We start from the raw sequence: 21,410 nt of genomic DNA, 5'->3' as shown, positions 1-21,410 counted from the left end.
TGATCTCAGCATTGTATTTAGGGGCTGAACACACCACCCATACTGGGCAGCCTGAAGCCACCCCTTTCTTCACCGGATAGGGCCACAGCCCCAATCTGACCTTTACACAGCGTAAAAAGGCCACACGAAAAGCAGCTCCTTTTTGCACCGTGGAAAGGGCGCCATAGCTGGTGGCAGCTTGGCTTTACAGTGCTCCTTTCTCACTATGTCATCTGGACGCAGCGCCAGAGGAGCGCCGTGATGCCACTCACCATGTGGTCACTCCTACATGAAGGTGGAGTCAGGGCGTGCATCATGCAGACACCCCGCCCCCACTCTGCCCCCATGCCAGCCTTTGATGCCGGTCTGTAAAGCCTCATAGTTTTCAGATCATAAATAGATACCATAGTTAAGAAAGTCTTGACTGGAGTGTTGCAGGGTACTTTCCTGGGGCTGACACTCTTCAGTACTTTTATCAGTGATTTGGATGAGGGATCAGATGTAACCTTTATCAAGTCTGCAAATGATACAAAACTGGGAAGGGTAGATAACATATTGGAAAATAGGAACACAGTTCAAAAGGAGCTTCATAAACTAGAAAACTGGGCTGAAACTAATGGGGGGGGGATCAACAGAGACAAATGCAAAATTATAATTTTGGGGCCATAGAAATCAAATGCACATATAGGATAAGATATACTTGGCTTATCAGCAATACCTGTAAAAAAAATTGGGATTATTGTTGATCATAAATTGAATATGATGCCAGTAATGTGATGCTGCATCAAAGAAGCCTTCGTTAATAGAGTAATAGTTTCCAAAATAAGAGAAATAATAGTCCCACTATATTCTGTACTAGTCAGGCCTTGTCAGTAGTACTGGGTTCAATTCTGGGCATGCCATCTGAGGAACGGTATACAAGTATATTTCAGTTGGCAAAGCCTCTGATAAAAAAGCTCCTTTTTACAAAGTCTCCTAATGCCATCTAAGCCCCCTTTTCCCTCTTGTCCTCTGTATCGCTGAAAGATTTTTAGCAGCATTGGCATTGATAAAATGATGAAAGGGGCTGATATTAAGTTGTAGCAGTATGTCTGCATTAAACAGTACAATAAAGCTTCAGCTGAGAAAGGATGGAAATTTGCTCTCATTGATCCTACTGTAACTGTGTGTGCCTGCCTACAGTAGGCAAGATAAGCAGCTGCCACTCCTAGAATTTACTGAGCATGTATGAACCGCAAAATAGAATGAAATTGGGAAATTAAATAGCCGTGCTTCACCAACTACCGCAGCTCATTAAAAACAACATAACTGACCATCATAATGAAAATCCTAAGAAAAGTGCATGCTATAAAAAAACCAAAACACCCCTGGATGCATCTTGGAAGAAGCCTTCAAGTGTTCAGAAATGCTTGTATTTACTTATGCCAGGCTTATCTGAACTGGTTGTTTAATTACAATTACACGTGCGCATTGTTAGTTTTTCATTAAAACACTGTTGAAACATGCTCTTATTTTTTATGGTGCAGGAACCTATCCCTATTGTTCCTGTGTTATTTCTGGCTCTGCTACCAAATTTTCTGTTAAAGCAGTAAGCCACAGGAACACATTTGCTTTGCTAATTTAAGTATGCCTATATTTATGAATGAATACAGTATTTAGAAATTGTTCACATACATGATTACTTGGAAACAAATCCTACTACCTTCCAAATAAATGTGTGTGTGTAAATCAGCAGCCTTAACTTCCAGAGGTATGTGGATCTATGACCAATTTTTAAAAAAATTAATCTTGGATTCTATAAATAGTTATTTTGTTTAATTGAAAGCTGCTGTTCTTGTGTTGTTCTTGGTGTTGTTGTGTGCCTTCAAGTTATTGTGACTCATCGCAACCCTAGGCAAACCTGTCTACATTAAAGTCATGTCAATCATCTGGTCATTATTTTTGTTTTCTTAATGTTCAACTGTAAACCTGTCTCTTTAAACTTTGTTCCTCGACTTTCTTATGTAGTCATTCCAGGTCTTAGCTATTTTCTACTAGTTGTATAGTGTCATTTGCAAATCTTAAATTGCTGCCATTCCTCTAATTTTCACACCTCCTCCTTCTGAGTTTAATCTGATTTTTATTTATGATATGTTCAGTGTACAAGCTAAACAGAGAAGATAAAAATGCAGTCTTGCTTCAACCTCCTTGTTAATTGAAAACCATTCACTTTCTCTGTGTTCTGTCCTAATGGTAGCCTCTTGTCCTGAGTACAGGTTATGCATCAGGACAAGCAAATGTTATGGGACACCATTTCTCTAAGAGCGAGCCATAGTTTTTCATGATCTGCACCAGTGATTGCCAAACGTTAGTGCTCCAGGTGTTTTGGACTTTAACTGCATTAAATTTCCCCCCTAAGTGTAGTACCTTAAATTTCTCTGTGTTGAAATTAATTTTGTTAGTTTTTATCCAGCTTTCTAATATATAAAGATCATTTTGAATTTTGATCCTTTCCTCTGGGGTATTAGCTAATCTTCCTAATTTGGTGCCACCTGCAAACTTGATAAGCATGCCATTTATTCCTTCATTCAAGTCATTGATAAATATGTTGAATAGAACTAAGCTCAGGACAGAACCTTGTAGCACTTCACTGGTCATTTCTCTCCAGGATAAAGAGGAGCCATTGGTAAATACCCTTTGGGTTAGACTGGTGAATCAGCTATGTAGTTTCCCCTCTCATAAGATTAGTTAATTTTTTTCTATCTCTGCAAAATCATTGAGCTTTATATCCCATTCTTCTTGAAGGGGAACAACTGAGTCCTTCCAGTGTTGTACATACATCAATCTGTCATATATGTAGTTATCTTATATTGTATAATATTGCCATTCTTCTTTTCCATTTATTCTTCCAAAATTCCAAGTAGAAAATGATCTCAATTGAATATTAGCTTTTAGTGTACAGTATCTTCCATCAAATTAAAAGTATCTTTATACATATTAGAATTTTTTTCTGAAGTTAATTACCATCTTATAAAATTGTAACTCAACATAAATTCTAGATCTTTTTTCAGCATTGGTCGATTTGTATATTATGATCAATATTTTGTGCCCATTTCACCAAGTACTCTTACTTATTTTACCTATTACTTATTACTGAACAACATCTTCCATTTCAATTTTTAAAAACATTTTGTATGTTTTGGTTATGAAGTTCTAATTATTCAAAAGTAATTGTATTTTGATATCTGATCTGGCAGACTCAAAACCATACAGTTCCTTATCAATTTTAATCATTCAAACAATTGCCTGTATACTACTGAATCTGTATTCTCTGCACAAGTTCTTGTATAGATTTGATTCTATATTAATTTTTCTCTAGCACTAAGAGATCTCCATATGTAATCTATTCATCATTTAACTGCTTTTCTCTTGCATAAAAGGTGAAGTCCACAAAGGTATCTTCGAACAAATTCTTACCTTATATTTATTACATATTCTTAACAAACGTTTTCTAGCATAATGATTGTTAAAATCAACATTTCCCTTGATTTTGTCATATGAAAGAAACCCATGCCAACCAAGTCTTACATCAAAACCTTCCAGCTCTAATCGTTTCTAATTTTGTAGCATTATCCAGTCTTTCAACAACAATAATCAACAGGCAGAAAAAAAATATACTTTAAAATTTGGCAATCCTAAATCTCCTTTTTTTTGTCAGAATAAATAGTTTGCTAATTATGCTTTCATTTGGGAGAAAAGCATGATATAAATCAAACAAATAAGTACATTTTTGCTTTATGAATATATCTTGATTACTATTCAGTTTATACTACAGTAATAAGTTACATAAATATAATACAAAAGTACAGTTTAATTGCAAATTAAAAGCAAGAAATGAGTTTTAGGATAAATGTTATTCAGAGGGAGAAGGCCAATTTGATTTTCCATGTGCAAGATGAAATGGAAATTTGTAAAAGAATTTAGGTGATTAGGTAACTGAAGTGTGAAGACATAACCCATTAAAGGGTGTCATGCCAAATTAACATTACCAGGCTTTTTAATGACCTCTCATTTGTATAATCCTTATTTACATTTGCACCTGATCTTTCCAGTATGATGGCCATTTTGTAGTATCATAACAGAACTACCTGCTGTTTTGAAAAGAGAATTTATGCTTATATAAGACTACAATTTTCTGCCTTTTCATTATGAATAATGGTTTAATTTGTTCAAATATAATTTTGATTAATATGCATTGTAACCAGAAGACTTGTTATAGATGAGAGAGAGAATGTATGACCCTCATCACCTCTTACTTGTCTAGGGCCTGTATCCTATTGTTAGTCCTATGCAGAGCAGACATACTGAAACAGTGGTGTTTACATACCATATATACTCAATTATAAATCAATCTCATGTATAAGTCAAGGGCAGGTTTTGGGGTCAAAATTATGGATTTTGATATGACTTATGGATAAGTTGAGGATAAAACCTAGAGGTATGTAACAAAGGATCTGAACAAAGGATGAAGCAAAGGAAAACAATGCCAGAGAACTGACAAAAAATCAGCAGGCATAACTGTTTGTGCTCACAATAAAGATTGAATGGAGAAGTGGGGTCAGTGCTTCCAGGACAGGTTACATTTTTGACTTCATCAGGGGATGGTTCCTTTTAAAATAAGAGTTAAAGTACTGTATGGTACCATATTTACAGTACTTACATTGACCTGTGGATGAGTTGACTCAGGGTTTTGGGGTTCATTTTTTTAATAAAATTTTTAGACTTATAGATGATTATATACAGTAAGTGTTGACTTAATATTAAACAAGGCATTCAATGAGTCTACTCTTGTTGGGGTTGCCAGTAGGAGTCAGCACCAGGGTTGTAGTCCCACAATTTCTAGAAGGCCACTTAATTCTCATCTGTGGAGTACTTGTTGCCAGTTTGAAAAAGAAAACAGCTATGTATGTGTGCGTGGATGTGCACATATCTTCAAATCATTTCTGGCTTATGGATACCAAAAGACAGGATTTCTCAACCAGATTTCTTGGGACCCTAGGGTATCGTGAGAAGTTATTAGGCATTCTGTATGAGGCAATGATTTTTTTTGGGTGGAGAGATAAAAAATCTCAAGCTGTAAATATAATAATTTTTATGCAAAATTTCCCCGAGCTCTGAAAATTCTTTCAGTGGTTCCTCCAGTACAAAAAGATTGAGAAACAGAATTTCCCTGGCCAGATTCATCCAGAGAAGGTTTCTCAGTGCCTTCCTCTGTTGCTAAGAGCAGGCAACCTTCCCGAGATCACCTATTGGATTTCCATGGCTGAGTAGAGATTTTAGTCCTGGTCTCCCAGAGTCCTAGTCCAACATTCAAACCACTACGCCACAATTACTCTTAAAATAAGGTATAATAGGAATATATGTTTCACATAATAATGAATCAGATGCTAAACCCAGAAACCACTAACAGAATAGAAAGCTTGACGTTTCCTATTAGGAGTAGAAAGCTGCCTTGTTCCAAGTCAGATCATTGGTCCATTTAGTATAGGTAACTGACAGTGTCTCTCCAAGGTTTCAGTCTGGACTATTTCCTAGCCCTAAATGAAAATACTGGGGATTGAACCTGGGATCTTCTGCATACAAATCATGGTGTTTAAATGTACTCACAGGTAAGCCTCACTCATTGATATTAGACTATAAATGGGCTAGATGAAAATAGTCTTTGAAATTAGCTTCAAGAAGACCAGGCAAGAAATGGGAGCACTGCAGATATAGCACCTATCTTGTGAAGAACAGAAAATGTTGAGGGCATTTTGGGAATTTTTTTAGTGGTTAGTAAATTGTTGAAATTATTCTTAATAGTCATTTATTCTTCCTCTGTTGATGAGATAATAAGTTTCATGAGTGGTATAAATCAAACTTGGATAAATTATTCTCAGCACTTCCATCTTGCATGTCAGTCTTCTTCAAGGGTTTTGCTTGTTTGTTTGTTTCCTACACTAATTATTATTTAACTCTTTGCTTCTTTCACTCTCCCAGTTTATGTATAATTTCCCTTTTTCCTCCAGAATCCTTCTGTTTCATTTTTAAAAGAGGATCACAGACATAGGCCTGTTACAGACTGCCAAAATAAAGCTGCTTCGGATCTCTTTGGAGGTATGCTGTTTAAATGATGCATGCATCCTAAGAATCCGGAAGCTGCACCAAAGCTGCACTCCAGTGCTTAGGACTGGAGTGTGGCTTTGGGGCGACCTCCGGACTCTTAGGACCCATGCATCATTTAAATAGCATACCTCCAAAGAGACCCGAAGCAGCTTTATTTTGGCAGTCTGTAACAGGCCATAAAAACTTTTCTGAGCCAGTGTGGCATAGTGATTTGAATGTTAGACTATGACTCTGGAGTCCAGGGTTCGATTCCCTGCTCGGCCATGAAACCCTCTGCGTGGCCTTGGACAATTCACATGCACTCAGCCTCAGAGGAAGGCAATGGCAAACCACCCCTGAACAAATCATTCCAAGAAAGCCCCATGATAGGTTTGTCTTAGGGTCACCTTAAATCAGAAACGACGTGAAGGCACACAACAACAAGAACAGTGTCTTTACAGTTGCTATCAGACCTAAGCTGCTTTATAAATAAGAGATTGTGGTTATGATGAACTCTTAATAGTGATTTCAGTGAATATGGAATCATTTATACACAAAATCATCAGATAATTCCCAAGTTGACCATATCTATACTGTTCTATAGTGTATTACAGATAGGACTTGAAAGAAAAATGTTGCCATGTGGAATATTAGCCAGCCATGTCTTTTTCCAGTGTAGTCTGTTCTGCTACCCAGTTTTCTGTTTTGCCTAACAGAAATTAAAAATGCCCAGTCTTCACTGAGCTCAGTTTTTTGTTTTGTTTAGTAGAAGGAAGTGTCTCTTAAGGTTTTTCTGCTCTTGTAAATCTCAACACATCTGAGTTCATTACGTTTTAGAGGGAATATATATTTCTATGAGACTCTAATAGTGCGAAGGATGTGGTAGGCAAAACCTGAAGAATCACATAAACAGTTATCTCAGAAGAGTGAAAATCAGTTTGTGTTAAGCAGTATGTTGTGCATGTGTGCACATGCTTGTATCGCTGTTCTTCAGAGGTAGCAATGCCTAAAGTTTTCCTTTGAATTCCAGCCTTTATTAACAAACCTTCATGTATTCTGAGCTAGCTGGGCTAATGCAAAAAGAAAAAGATGGGTGGGAGTGAAACATTTCTCAAATGTTTTTATTCATGTTATTTACATTCTAAGTCTCCCCCCATTTTCAGTTAAATATATATTCATGTTACTTACTTTTGATTTTCCTAAATTCAAAAAAGGCTGATGGAACATGTTCTTTTATTTCCTCTGAATTTTCATTGAGGAGCTTTTATCTTCCCCTAATCCCACCATTTCTGTCAGGACATAATCTCTTTCTCAAATTTACATTTTAATTACAAGGCCAGCTGAACTAGCTAAAATCAATAATGTCAGCATTCAGCAGCCTAACTTTCAGCTGAAACCCCAGCCTCTCTATTTCCTACTATTGATTTATCTCTTTAACACTGTCTACTTTATTGCTTCAGGCAAATAGGTGCCATTTGGTCAATTTAAACAAAAGAGGAGGAAACCAAAGGATTTAGACTTTAATTTTTTTCTTCCTAAACAAAAATATTGGAACAAATATGAACCAAGTATTTTGCAAAGGTATTATGAATGATTCAATTTTAAAGCCCCATTCTGTTTCTGAGGTAGAAGTGCTTTCTGACCAGTCATTGTCATTTGTAGTGGGGAAGTATTTTTAATCTTGTGTATGTAAAATATGTTTTATAACCAATCATTTCAGTTTAGTTTATTTCCAACCTGTTTAGCAATTAAACAATATGATTACCATTTGATGTCATATTTCCCTTTTTAATTGCTTACGGTGATAGGTTCTACTTGCAGATCTACTTGCAGTTGCTTTGTTCCATTCTTTTTACCTTCTGTATCTTTCTCCAGTTGGTTTTGTTCAAAGAATTGCAAAAAGATAGTCTATAGTGTTTAGAGGGAAAAATCTGGATATACAGTTACTTCACTGATAAATACTTGCATACATTAGGAAGAAGTATATGACAAATTAGCACAAAGCTATGCCTGCCCAAATGAATATTCTATACATATTAATGACACAATTAAATAAATTAACTCTGTTGCCTTATAGCATAGATTGGGGTGGTATGGCCCTCAAGATGTTGTTTAACTGTGACTCTTGTCAGTCCAAGCTAATGTACTCAATTTTAAGGATCAAGGGAGTTGTAGTAGCATGGAGATCTACATGTTCCCCACCCTGGCAAACATTTCTCTTCCAAAATTTTAACTGGTGATTTTCAACAGCTATATAGTTTAGTGTAACGTAGAATAGTATATACATTCTCATTTTGATGAGTATTGATTATTGGGAACATTAATTATTTGGATGTACATTAACATTAGGAAATTCTTCTTACTGCTACAAGTCCGGTACCTTCTAATCTGGTATCAGTTTCTGGTCAAGAGAAGTTGAAAGTGCCTTAGACTTTGGGTTCTTGAAGATTCTGTGAATTGGCGTACTGATGTATAGATACTATATGTTGGATTGTAGATGCAGCCTCCTAGACAACAAGGTTGTAGTATGCAAAGGAACTTGTAGCAACTTTGAGACTATGGCATTTATCCCATGGGATAATAAATTGATTTACCTCTCTCTGGTTTAAAGATTAATTTGGGCGTCATCCTGATGTTATCAGAAGGTTTTTGCCGCCAATTTGCCACCCGAATACAGCCCAGGCCCATCCCCACTTCCCGGAGCGCTCCGCATGGCTCTTTTCAGATCCAGGAGTTTTCTGAGTTAAGAAAATGGACACGATGAGCGCTCCTGGAAGCGGGGATGGACCCAGGCTGTATTTGGGTGATAATTTGGTGGCAAAAACCTTCTGATAACATCTGGATGCCGCCCAAATTAAGACTTAAAACAGATAGAGGTAAATTGATTTGTTATGCCATAGGATAAGCTTATAACTGAAAGAAAGAGTTGGTAGAATGATCTTCCATAGATTTAAGCCTACTTGTCCTTTTAAAAAGTTTGATATCAGTTTTTCTGAGTTGATATGTCAGTATGTGGTCAGAACTCTTAGATCTCCTCTGAGGGGGACTGCTGCTAGACATGGCAGAAAGTGCTTTTCAGGTATGAAAAGCTGAGACAAGAACCCACAAGCATCTGGATTTGGCTGTCATGGTGACATCAAGTCATTGTCAATGGGTGAAGCAGAGGGACTGGAGAGACCATTGCTCATTGCTGTAACATAGCCACCATAGGGGAATAAAGAGTGCACTTTCAGCTTCCTTAAATTAACCACCAACATGGTGATCTGTTAAGGAAACTTGCCAGTATATTGGCACAAACTACACTTCATTCTACAAAGTTTACTTCTACAGAAAAGAACATGGTGAGAGAAAAAGCCCTGACTGTTGTTATGGACTTTTATCTGCTTCACAAAGTTTTAACAGTGCTCAAAAATAGCTTTTTTTCTAAATGCATCTGAGGAAGTAGGCTGAGGTCTATGAAAGCTCATGCTGCCAGTTTCTTTCTTTCAGTTAGTCTCAAAGGTGCTACAAGATCTCTCTGTGTACACCAGGAGCCTGGTGGCACAGTGGTTAAATGCCTGTACTGCAGCAACTCACTCAAAACCATAAGGTTGTGAGTTCAATCCCAGCTAACGGGTCTCAAGCTTGACTCAGGCTTGCATCCTTCCAAGGTCACTAAAATGAGTACCCAGCTTCTTGGGGGCAATTAGCTTATAGTTATAAACCGCTTAGACACTGCTAGTTCAGTATGAAGCGGTATATAAATGAAGCTGTTGTTTGTTTTTGTTTTTTTCTAAATACTACTGAGAAAAATAACATTGATTGATTAATTGACTGATTGTAAATAGAGATGTTGTGAGGAATTAATTACTGATTTATACATTACTAAGAACTAGACAGGACCTTAAAAAGTAAAGATACACAACCAAGCACCAAAGTCAGAATCATCCAAGCCATTGTATTCCCCATCACCATGTGTAGATGTGAGAGCTGTACAGTGAAGAAAGCCATCAAGAAGACAACCAACTCATTTGAGATGTGGTGCTGAAGAAGAGTACTGAGGATAGTATAAGTATCCAAAAAGACAAACACACTAAGCAGAGTGGTAGAGGATGGGGGGCATGGAAAGGCCTCCTCCAGAGGGTCACCATGAGTCAGGGTCAAGTTGAGGGACATTAACAACAAAACAAAACATATTTACCAGTTGTGAGTTGATGGGAAAGAAAGACTTATCAGAGAGAGAGGGAGAGAATGTTAGTTACCTGCTCAGTAGACCAAACATCATGACTGAAGTTTAAGAACACAGAGCGGAAGTGAGAATTATTCCTCGAGAAAAGAACAAAACCACAGAGAAAAACTTGTAGAGGGCAGAAGTGGAAAACTGGTGAAGCACTCTACAGAGACACCTAAAGATTAAAAGGACACATTGCAACAGGAAATTTTTGGCTCTTCTAAACGTTTGACAGCTGTCAAAAGATGGGCAAATTCCAGTGGTGGGAAAACAGAGAAGAACTTCAGTAGATCTACCAATGAAGATACCCCAAAAGAATTTATGATCGATAGAGGAAATTCACTTGATGAGGGATCAGATGAAATGGTTAATTCAGATTTGCAAAGGAATTTTAAAAGGAGTTAAAAGCAGAATTCAGAGAAGGTTAATGCAAGATACTGTATAAATAAAACAACTCAGATTTCAACCAGATATGCAGACCTGGATTCAATGGTTTTGATTGAACTATGGCAGAGAGAAAAAGCATTAACATTTTGAAGTATAGAAGAACAGCAAAAAGAAAATATTTATCAAAGAACTGATGCTAAAGAGGAAGGGCCCTTAATGTGGCCTAAAAAGACAAGCTGTTTGCACTGGAGTTTTCTGAAAACTTCAATGCAACAGCTGGCAAACCGCACAGCCCCACATGCTCCTTTCCTGCCGCTGCTGCCTTGTCCACTCTGATGGACCTTGAAGGCCTGCAACCTATGATATTTATTGTAAGAAGACGCCTGGCCACATAGGCGCCTGGTTTTCCCCATTATGGGCTACAGTGGGAATCTTCAGAGCAGATATGATGGCAGGTAAGAGGCACGTGGTGGCAGCGTGTGTGCATGCATGTGAACACCAGCCCATCACTGTGCTGACCCAGGGACAGAACCAGGTCAGAACTATGGACAGCATACCATGGGGTTGGCCCATGCTATCCTGTCCATCTTTATAGGCCCTTAGAGATTTGATTTTCCCCCCTCCACAGTTGATTGTTATTTCCTTGTACAATATTTTCTGGCTCAATCAATATATTTACACCTAAATATTTCATATTTTAATCCACAATTTCAGTCCTTATATAGTTTGAATTCTTTTTTGTCCCCACCAATCAGTGTTCATAAACATTATTTTTAATTAAATTTAAGCCCAGAAACTTTTTGAAATATTTCTAATAATTTAATCACAGCTTGACATGGTTTCTGGATCATTATCAGAGCATCATCTACAAATAAATTCATTTTCAACTCTTCTTTATCTGTTTTGTATCATTTTATCTCTCCTGCTTCCCTAATCATATTGGCAAACAATTCAATTGGTAATATAAATAGTAGGGAGGAAAATAGACATCCCTACTCCACTCCACTTTTAAATCTAACTTTTAAAAATTTCTCTCCATTTACCATAATTTATATCTCTGTATCATTATATACTTCTATGGTAGTGTCATTAAACTTTTCTCCAATCCAAAATTTCTACAAATTTTATAAAGATATTCACAATTTATTGAATTAAACACTTTATAGCATCTGATTTCATTAAAACTAACTTATTTTTATTTTATTTAGCATGATATATTAAATATGTTCCTTTCTGGTTCCTGAATTCATAAAACCAGATTGTTCTTCTTTAATTACATTTGGTAAATATTTTTCCTAATCTATTAGCTAATTTTTTATTAAAAATTATAGTCTTGGTTACTTAATTTAATAGCATGATAAGATTTAGGGTTGACTGACTCTTTATTAGGTTTAATTTCCACATTTTGGGGATTATTTTATTAGCTAATATTTCATTTTAAATTTTAGCCATATATTCACTCAAGTCACTATTTATACAATTTATACAATTTCTCTGTATTTCACCTAATTTAGTTTTTATATTTATTTTCTGATCCTATACTCCCTTCTCTCCATAAAGTATTTAATAGAATTTAACCAAAGCTTCTCTTATTCCCTCATCTTCAGTTAGTATTTTTCTTCCTTTCATTTAATAATCAACCTTTGCCTTCTTTTTAAAAAATAGCCCAACTTTTCATACAGTCCATACCCATGGCTTTAAAATGTTTTTTAAAACAGATAAATTCCAATAAGAAAAACCGATTTTGCCATTTTATATAAGGGACACCATTTCACAGTGCCATTGTATTTAATTAGACTTGAGCATTCACCAATTTTGGTATACACAGGAGGTCCTGGAACCAAATCCCAGCAGATACCAAGGTCTCACTGCACTTTTAGTGTTCCATGTCTTAAGTTCATTTCTCATATATATTTGGTTTCATAGTATAATTATCTGGTCCAACCCTTCACATGCAGAGGAGGATGACCAAAATGATGAAAGGTCTGGAAACCGTGCCCTATGAGGAGCGACTTAGGAAGATGGATATGTTTATCCTGGAGAAGAGATGGTTAAGAGGTTATACAATAGCCCTATTTAAGTATTTGAAGGGATGTCATACTGAGGATGGAGCAAGCTTGTTTTCTGCTGCTCCAGAGAATAGGACATGTAGTCTCTTCCAACTATGTCTTAATTCTATGTCTATGTCTTAATTCTTTAATTTCTTTACTTTTTTATCCTACTGTTCTTTTATAGATATAGTCTTGTATTTATTATATTATTTTGTAACATTTCATTTTTATATATTTTATTCTTATTCTTATATATATTTGATTGTTATTTTCCATTTTTGGTTCTTTTGTTCTTGTTATATGGTAATATGGCAATAAAAATACTTATTAATAAGGTGTAGAATCATTGAGTTGGAAGAGACCACAGAGGTCATCCAGTCCAACCCCCTGCCATACAGGAACTCACAATCAAAGCATTCCCGACAGATGAGATTCCATCACTCTCCAAGGGAGTGTGTTCCACTGTCAAACAGCTCTTACTGTCAGGAAGTTCCCCCTAATGTTGAAGTGGAATCTCTTTTCCTGTAGCTGGCATCCATTGTTCCGGGTCCTATTCCTTGGAGCCGCAGAAAACAAATTTTCTCCCTCCTCAATATGACATTCCTTCAAATATTTATGATTTCCAGACCATTCACCATTTTAGTTGTGTAGTATCAACTTCTCTCACCTTGATTCAATGTAAGCAATATTTTCAAATTTAATAAAATGTGCATAGTTGAAAAGGGGAGTAAGAGATGACAAAAAATGCATTTTTGCCAATAGAATTTTCTTTCCTACCCAAATAAAATAAGAGTGGTTTCCATCTTATGTGTTTTACAACAAAGTGTGTATAGAAAGTTGTGAATGTTTAACCTACTAGTAGTAGCAGAGGGAGTCAGATCAAGTTGGAAGGATAAAAACTAAGGATTCAGTGAGTATATTTTGACTGCATTCATGCAGGCACTAGAGTTATAGTACCTGCTACAAAGCTGGTATTTGTGTATGTGACAGAAAGATCTTCAGTGAATAAGTAGTCACTTGGCAGGGGTGCTTAATCCTGCTGCATCACCCAGTGTCCAGCAGTGATGGACACTACTGGACACTAATATGCGCCCTCCTGCCTTGTGATGCAGGACAAGTGAGCTTACTTCTAAGCTTTTGGTAGTAGTGCCTCCACTCAATTTTTTTAATCCACCGCTGAGTTTAAAGAGGAGGCTGTAAGGGCCACAGTCTGTTGTATCAATGTGGTAAGCATGTGGTTTACCAATTTTCCTTCTGCTTCCTGGTGGACATTAATCCAATGAAGTTGATAATTACACTTTTTATCTAGACAGGTGAGAATAAAACACTTATCCATTAAGTGTTGCCAAAAACATTGAAGACCTTTAGTCCAAACTGAAAGATGTTGCAGAGGAATAGAATCAGATGGAGAAAGGTTTAAGTACTTGCTTCATGCTTTTGCTCTCCTGCAAATCACCTTCCCTGGAAAAAAAGGAAAACTGAAACAGAATCTGGCAGGGCTTTTCTTGTTTCAGGCCACACGGATAACAGCAAAATTCCAGAATTAGAGTTCTCCTCAGGTCTTCTAAATTCGTTGCCCTGTTTCTGAAGGGATGCAATATTGTTTCTCATGCTGTCTGAAAGGATAAAATGTCTGGAGATAAATTAATAATGTGGAGATCTTAGAGATGACCATACTTGAAATTTTGAGCTGCTAAACCTGGATTTGGTGTAGTTACAACTAAAGCAGAATTTTGCTTCAGATGAATATTCCATTTCTGTGATATTCTATATAAAAAGCTATCCCGCTGCTGTCTTTTGGACTTTTAGGGTTGCTTCACACATTATTTGGCAACAAGTATATATTTACCATAATCGTTCCCTTTGTTTTTGCAGGTCTGGAGCCTGTGATTTCACCAAATAACTCTGGAGTTGGGACAGTAAGAAAAACATCAGTCATGACACATCAATCTCGATCTAAAAGAAATGATGAAGAATTGGATCCAACCTGTGCAGCTGCAACATGGAAAATTATCCAGGAAAAACTACCTAAATTACAATCTACAGATGACAGGTTAATAGAAATTATGTTTGTGTGTTGTATGTGTGTACATTTGAAGTCTTCAAAAATCCATATTCAGAATCTTATTCTTACACACTTTAGAGACAAAGCAGTTCATAGAAACAGCAATGGAATAATAGCAGGCTGCAGAGACATAGCTTAATGACCAGGGATCAGTGGCAAGAAATACACCAGCTCTGGTTTAGGTCGCCTTCACAGTCTCCCTTCACAGTTCCTCTTAGGGAAACAGGGCAGGTAGCAATGGATCATTTCCCTAAGAGGAACTGTGAAGGGAGTAGTAGGAGAATGCCTTAAATCAAAAAGCATTCCTGATTTTGCAATTTTATATAAGGGACACAATTTTACTATGCCATTGTGTTTAAAGGGACTTGAGCCTCCATGCTTTGAAAGCTCCTAAAAGAAATATCCACCCTTCCTTCTTAGCCATTGATCTTCAAAACAGCTGCTGAGATAGAAAGTGAGTGCTTGCCTCCCCATCTGCCTTCCCCCACATGTGTGCGTATATTTGTTTGCGTGGTTTGTGTGTGCTGATTGATAGGGGGTTGCCGCTGGACGCCTCACCCTTCCTTCTTAGCCAGTGACCTTTGAACCAGCTGTTGAGACAGGGACAGACATACCAAAATCCACAATTTTGGACCCCAAAATTTGCCCTCGATTTATACATGAGGTTGACTTATAGTCAAGACTATATAGTATATCTCTTATTGTATTGTTTATCTTGAATGGCCAAATTAACATGGTAGATTATTTAAAAATTTAAGTATAGGGTGTTATTGAAGTTATTGTTCCTGATAGTGCAGCTGACATATATCTGTGCCTTCATTTTTTTAATCTTTTTTCATTAACATCTAGGTATTCTGAACCTGCAACCTTAAAGGAGCCCAACAAAAAACATGAAGAAGAGAAAGCCAAGGCTCCTCTTGTGCCTTTTGGGATAGACCTTTTCTACTGGGGCCAAGAACAACCAGAATCGTCTGGCAAGATTCTAAAGTAAACATATTCCACTTTTTCTTCTGAAATATTTAACACTATTTCCTTTCTGTGTGATCATGTTTTAAGGAATATTCTAGCAAGTGCTGTTTGTTCACACAGAAATATGACAATTTCCTGTCTTATCTACGGATTCAAGCATCCATGGATTAAAAATATTCCAAAAAAGTATAAATCTCAAATAGCAAACCTTGATTTTCCATCTTACATAAGGGACACCATTTTGCTTTGCCATTACATTTAATGGGATTTGAGCATCCACGGATTTTGTTATCCATGGGGGATCCTGGAACCAAACCCCAGCAGATAACAAGGTCCCATTGTATTAAACAATTATCATACAAAATGGTAATAGGCCATAGCAGCTATGTTCTCATACCACAGTGGGCCCTTGGTATATGCTGGGGCTTGGTTGAGGACCCCCCCCCATGGTTATTAATTCATGGAGGCTCAAGTCCCTTTAAACACAATGGCATAGTAAAATTGTGTCCCAGAATGACCAAAGATGAATGTGTGCAACTGAATCTTAGCACCTCCTGAATCATCCAGTTGTCTTATATCCACAAGTTTGTTTACTCTTTCTTCATAATCTCAATATTATAGCCAAAATATTTATAGCAAATCCATCCATACAACCAGTCTGGTTTTCTTTTCCAGAAGAGGTGGATAGTAAGACCTTACACCCTGCTACAGATCCTTTTGTGAATATTTTGTGTAGAAGCATAGTTACAAAGTAGGGCTATAACATATTACTGCTTCACACATATGTTTTTACATTTATGTGTAAAATATTTTCTTTATATTCTCAAAACATAGTTCATACAAAAGAACAATGTGTATTTAAATGTACAGCTATCCCATTGCACACAGATGATGACAAATATTCATTTGCCACCATGTAATATGTGAAAATGGCCATCCATAGAGAAAGACAATAGAGAGGCCACTAAATATTCCTGTTTTAGGAACTACCTTCTGCAAAGTCAGCACAAAGGGAAACAGACCATCTACTTCCTCACATTCTTTGCAACTAGTGTAACTAGAGTAAAACACATATTGCTAGGAATATTAGTATTGTGGAAATGAACCAAATCAGTCTGGTAGCTCTGAAGGGATGCAATGAGAGGCTGAAAAGTGCAGCAGAAGTTTAATCCAGTAAAACATTTCAAGTTGTTTTTGCTGCAAGACTGTCTCCTTTGGCTGCAACCCTATATACACTTACTTGAGACTGAGTTCCAATATTTTTCGACCTCCTTCCCTGAAAAGGTATGATTTTCAGGTGTACAAAGAGCAGCCTTGTGCTCCAGCCTTCCTTGTCTCTTTCAGTATCCACCTCCTCACTATGTACATGTATACACACAGCGTTCCACATTTCACCCACATTTACACCAAGCCACACACAGAGCCTTCCCCTGTTCAACTTCATGCAAGCACATAGACTATGACATTAATTCAAATGCACACACAGCCATCCTGCAAAAAGATCAATGTGGTGCCACTCCAAGTTCTCTATTTCTGTCTTGATCTACAATACCACACAGATTACACTGCAACTACAATTTGCAGAATTTGATATTTTGTGCTGTGTTCCAGATTCTGTGTTGCATAGCTGAATAAGTACTGAAAGGCTAGCATCTACAAGTAATATAAGTATGTGTTAAGTTAGTGGGGTAAAGAATTTAATGTTCTAACTTTTGCTTCCTGTATCATTTGCAAGGAATCTAAACTGGGAAGTATTATGATCCACCAAAGGTAGAAAATATATAATATTGTGAATAAGGTATGGAGCAATCCCTGATATTATGTTAGGACATTGTTAGGATTTGTTTTCTGCATGCCCTTCATTAATGAAGATTTCAGAAACTTTAGATCAGAATGGTAACATGGTTAAGTTTTTACATGGCTGTCTATCAGGAAAGAGAAGTCTTGTGGCACCTTTAAGACTGACTAATTTAGAATATGTTTTTGTGAACGCTCCTTAGAAGAATCTTGTTTATGCTGAAATAAATGCTTAGTAAATGCTTATGCTGAGATAAATTAGACCGTCTTAAAAGTGCTATAAAACTTTTTTCTTATTTTTATTGTGAAAGAGACTGACACAACTATTTCTCTGATGCACAGATCGTTGCAGAGATTATATTGGTAATAAATAATTTTAGGAAGCTGATCCGCAGAGGGCTAACTGAGAAACATAGGTGCAGACTGAAGAGACAAACATTGGATAACTTTTGGGAGGGAAAGTACTCTCAGTCCACTAGAGGGCATAAGAGGTTAATTACAAGGTTATATACACAGCTACCTCAGTCATAAAATTATTTCAAAGAATAACATGGAATGTATCTTGGGGGAAATCTCTTAGAATTATTCTATAGAATGAATGAGTGTGTGTTTATGCCTTCAAAATATACACTTTTGTAATTGTGTTCTGTTTGATAGATTTTCTTCAGAGCATCGCTTTTGGGCACCCAATGAAGTGGAAGAAGAAGTAGAAAATGAAGAAGTTGCAGAGATGCTGAAAAGCAGATACATAACATTTGCTGGCAAGTTTGAACCAGTGAAACACAAATGCAGGGCACCAATGCCTAATGGAGGACTCTGTGAAAGGCAGGATAGATTTAAGGTGGGTCCATAGTAAGATCCAGAATGTTCTTTTTGTATCCAGTGTGTCATTTAATCCTTGTTTTCGAAGTCTTAGACATGTGATGTACTTGCCTAGAGTTGGATATGGATCAAAAGGACCTATGGTCAGAGCCTCAGTTGTGATCCTCATTGAGTGGTCATGCTATGCAGCATTTATTTGGATATACTGTATATTGCAGAAATAAAGGCAGTAATATAATATGTGGAACAATGTTTGAGCCTTTCAGCAGATTTTAAAGTAAGAATAACAACTAATTTGCTAGATTAGACCAAAGTAGCTGTATAATCTTGTTAAAATATCTGTTTCCTACAGGGAACAAATAGGAATTCTTAGTAAGTTCACAAGGAGAGGATGAATTAGTGGCAAAAAATAATATGATACATTTGCATGTCCAGTGATAAGATATTCTACAGTACAGATGCCACAACAAGGAAGGCCTTACCAATAATACTTGGAGAAGAGCCTTGCTTGACGAAAGTTTAGACAAGATGGTTTCAGGAGGGCGTCTCTTTAGATATTTGGTGTTAACCAAATTGCAAGGGTCCCAAGATGTTACCCACAATCAATATTTAATAGGATAATTTTATTAGTTCAATTATAGCAGCCAAGAGGACTTGGGTAACTCAATGCTGGGATCAAGCCTGTGTATTTCAGTTCCAAGAAACAGAACTCCAAAGTTCTGTTCAAAGTAAATTTACTTGCAAATTAAGGGAAATCACCCTTAATATATATACCCCACTCACTCCCATGCCAGCATTTTCTGAAGATGCCAGCCACAGATGCTGGTGAAATATCAGGAATAAATTCTTGCAGAACACAGCCACATAGCCTAAAACCCCCACAAAAAACTGTTACCTTGTGAATAGCTGGACAATCGATGTAAATGTCTCTGGACAGTGGAGTATCTCTTCCAAAAAGAAATATTTTTGGACTTTTGTTCACTTGTAAACACAAGGTCTGTCACCAACCATCACTTCTATCAATGAAGGGATAATGCAGATTCCAATCTTGATTGATTTGTCCTTGGCTATGTGCTCTTGAGCTTTCCCCATGCTGATACTCCTGTCTCTCCAAATATGGTCATGGATCTTCTTATATGCTGTGGCTAGTTTCCTACACTGGAGGTGCCCCCTCGGCTACATGCCTCAAACATCACTTTTGATATAAACTTGATAGTGAAAAAGAGGAGGGGTGCAAAGGGCAAGACCTTGGGGTAACATTGGGATCTGAAGTGAATAGAGAGTCAGTGCTTCTGGCTGCTGTGTTCTACACCAGTTACCGTTTCTAAACTGTCTTCAAGGGCTTCCTGCTTACAAAGCATTTCCATTACCCAGCCTGGAGGCTATCAGACTATGAGCCTGAGGGGTCTGAAAAGGCCTAAAATGCTCCAGGATTAGGATTGTAAACAATTTAGTGTTCTCCATTTAGTGTTTCCAAGAAGCGTCCCTAAACAGTTTTAGGCTTCTTTAGAATTTGAGGCAGAGTAGCAGTGGAAGCTTCTGCTTAATAAAGAAATATAAAATTAATTTTGGCTGGTGGCAAAGGTTAGTCAAGTACAGAGTAGCCAGACGGGGTTCCATGGGTAAAAAGTTTGGTGTGTGGGACCACGGGTCCCCCTGGTTTTTTGGGGTTTTTTTTAAATAGAAATAGTCCCGTACAGTTATTTTTAGAATAAGAAGTAAAGAATACTCATTCTCCCCAACATCAGATGAGCCACCAGCATCTGAAACTTAACATGGCAAAAACAGAGCTACTTGTCTTTTCACCTAAGGCATCTTTGCAATATTCTTTTTCAGTTACTGTGGACGACACTGTTACTAGACCTGTGAATGAAGCCCATAGTCTGGGCTTTTTGTTCGATTCTTCTTTATCGTTTGTTTAGGGAGACATTCCATATCACTGACTGTTAATTTGTCATGGTGCTTATGTTTTGATTGTGTGCTTGCTGTATTACTTTAGAGATGTTTTAATTTTGTAATATTGATGTTTTAGACTGTATGCTATTTGGCAGGGTTTTTTATTCTTATTTCATTTTGATTTCTACTATGTAAAGTGCTGTGTAAATTCTACAGTGCTCTACAAATAAATGTTAATAATAATAATAATAATAATAATAATAATCCTAGTGATATTTGCCCCTTGTTAGCAACAGTTTTAACCTGTTATGTGTAATAGCATTAATTTCAATGAGTTTTTCCAGCCTCTGCAGCTACCTATTCATAGGCAATAAAGTTTCCATCCAGCCTCAGGATATTGGCTTTCATTCAGTCTACCTACCAAAACCAAACACTGGTCCAGCACCTGCGCAGCCTCACCTGAGTTGTATAATATGAAGAAATACAATGTCATATCTATATCCAACAAAAGACCTGGTCCAGCAGCTCAACACTATGAATGGTTTTAAAAGCCATAGAAAGATCAAGAATCAACAGGGACTACATATTCCTATCTCTCTGCCAACTGAAGATAATCCATCAAGCTATCTACAGGGATAAGCAGATGGGCAGGAAAAGCTGGGCTGTTCCCAGTTTTTCCGAAACCAGTTGGAAACCCAACTGTCCCCATGGCCTATTTCAAAGGTGGTCTGAACACCCATGGGCAGTCTGCACCATGTGGCATTAAGCCACAGCTCTTGGGTTGAGTTGCCTCCCCCCCATGCATGCACATGAACATACCACCCAAGACCAGAATTATCTCCCTCTTCCTTCCCAGCTGCCTTTCATTGGAGGCCCCATATGACCAGCCACATAGTTGCAAGAGCAATACACCATCCATACAGTGCATCAGTGTGCCCAGTGACACACTGGTGAAGTGCAATCATGGAGGGGCCCCCTATACATGCCCCTTTCCCCTGCTTTCTCCCTTGTTGGACTGTCTGGTTGGTGCATGTTTTAATTACTGTACATTGCATTATTGGCAAGCTGCCATGTTTGTCATACTTTCACATCATGGAGTGCGTGACAAGTT

At 37.3% G+C, this 21,410-nt stretch overlaps 1 protein-coding gene across 2 annotated transcripts in view; it reads left to right on the top strand.

Annotated features, from left to right (window-relative positions):
• Positions 1-21,410, top strand: part of UVSSA (UV stimulated scaffold protein A) — a 66,709-nt gene that overhangs the window by 32,232 nt on the left and 13,067 nt on the right. For both annotated transcript variants that reach the window (XM_089510965.1, XM_089510964.1), the window contains exons 9-11: positions 14,626-14,803; positions 15,665-15,802; positions 18,239-18,422. In XM_089510965.1, coding sequence (XP_089367091.1) covers positions 14,626-14,803; positions 15,665-15,802; positions 18,239-18,422 — 500 coding nt within the window. The remainder of the gene's footprint in view (positions 1-14,625; positions 14,804-15,664; positions 15,803-18,238; positions 18,423-21,410) is intronic.

Source organism: Sceloporus occidentalis, unplaced genomic scaffold (genome assembly GCF_023333645.1).
Source record: "Sceloporus occidentalis isolate IW3139 unplaced genomic scaffold, rSceOcc1.0.p SCAF_2, whole genome shotgun sequence".
In the NCBI taxonomy this organism is placed as follows: domain Eukaryota; kingdom Metazoa; phylum Chordata; class Lepidosauria; order Squamata; family Phrynosomatidae; genus Sceloporus; species Sceloporus occidentalis.
The sequence above is the reverse complement of the archived record's forward strand: the minus strand, read 5'-3'. Positions and strand labels throughout refer to the sequence as shown.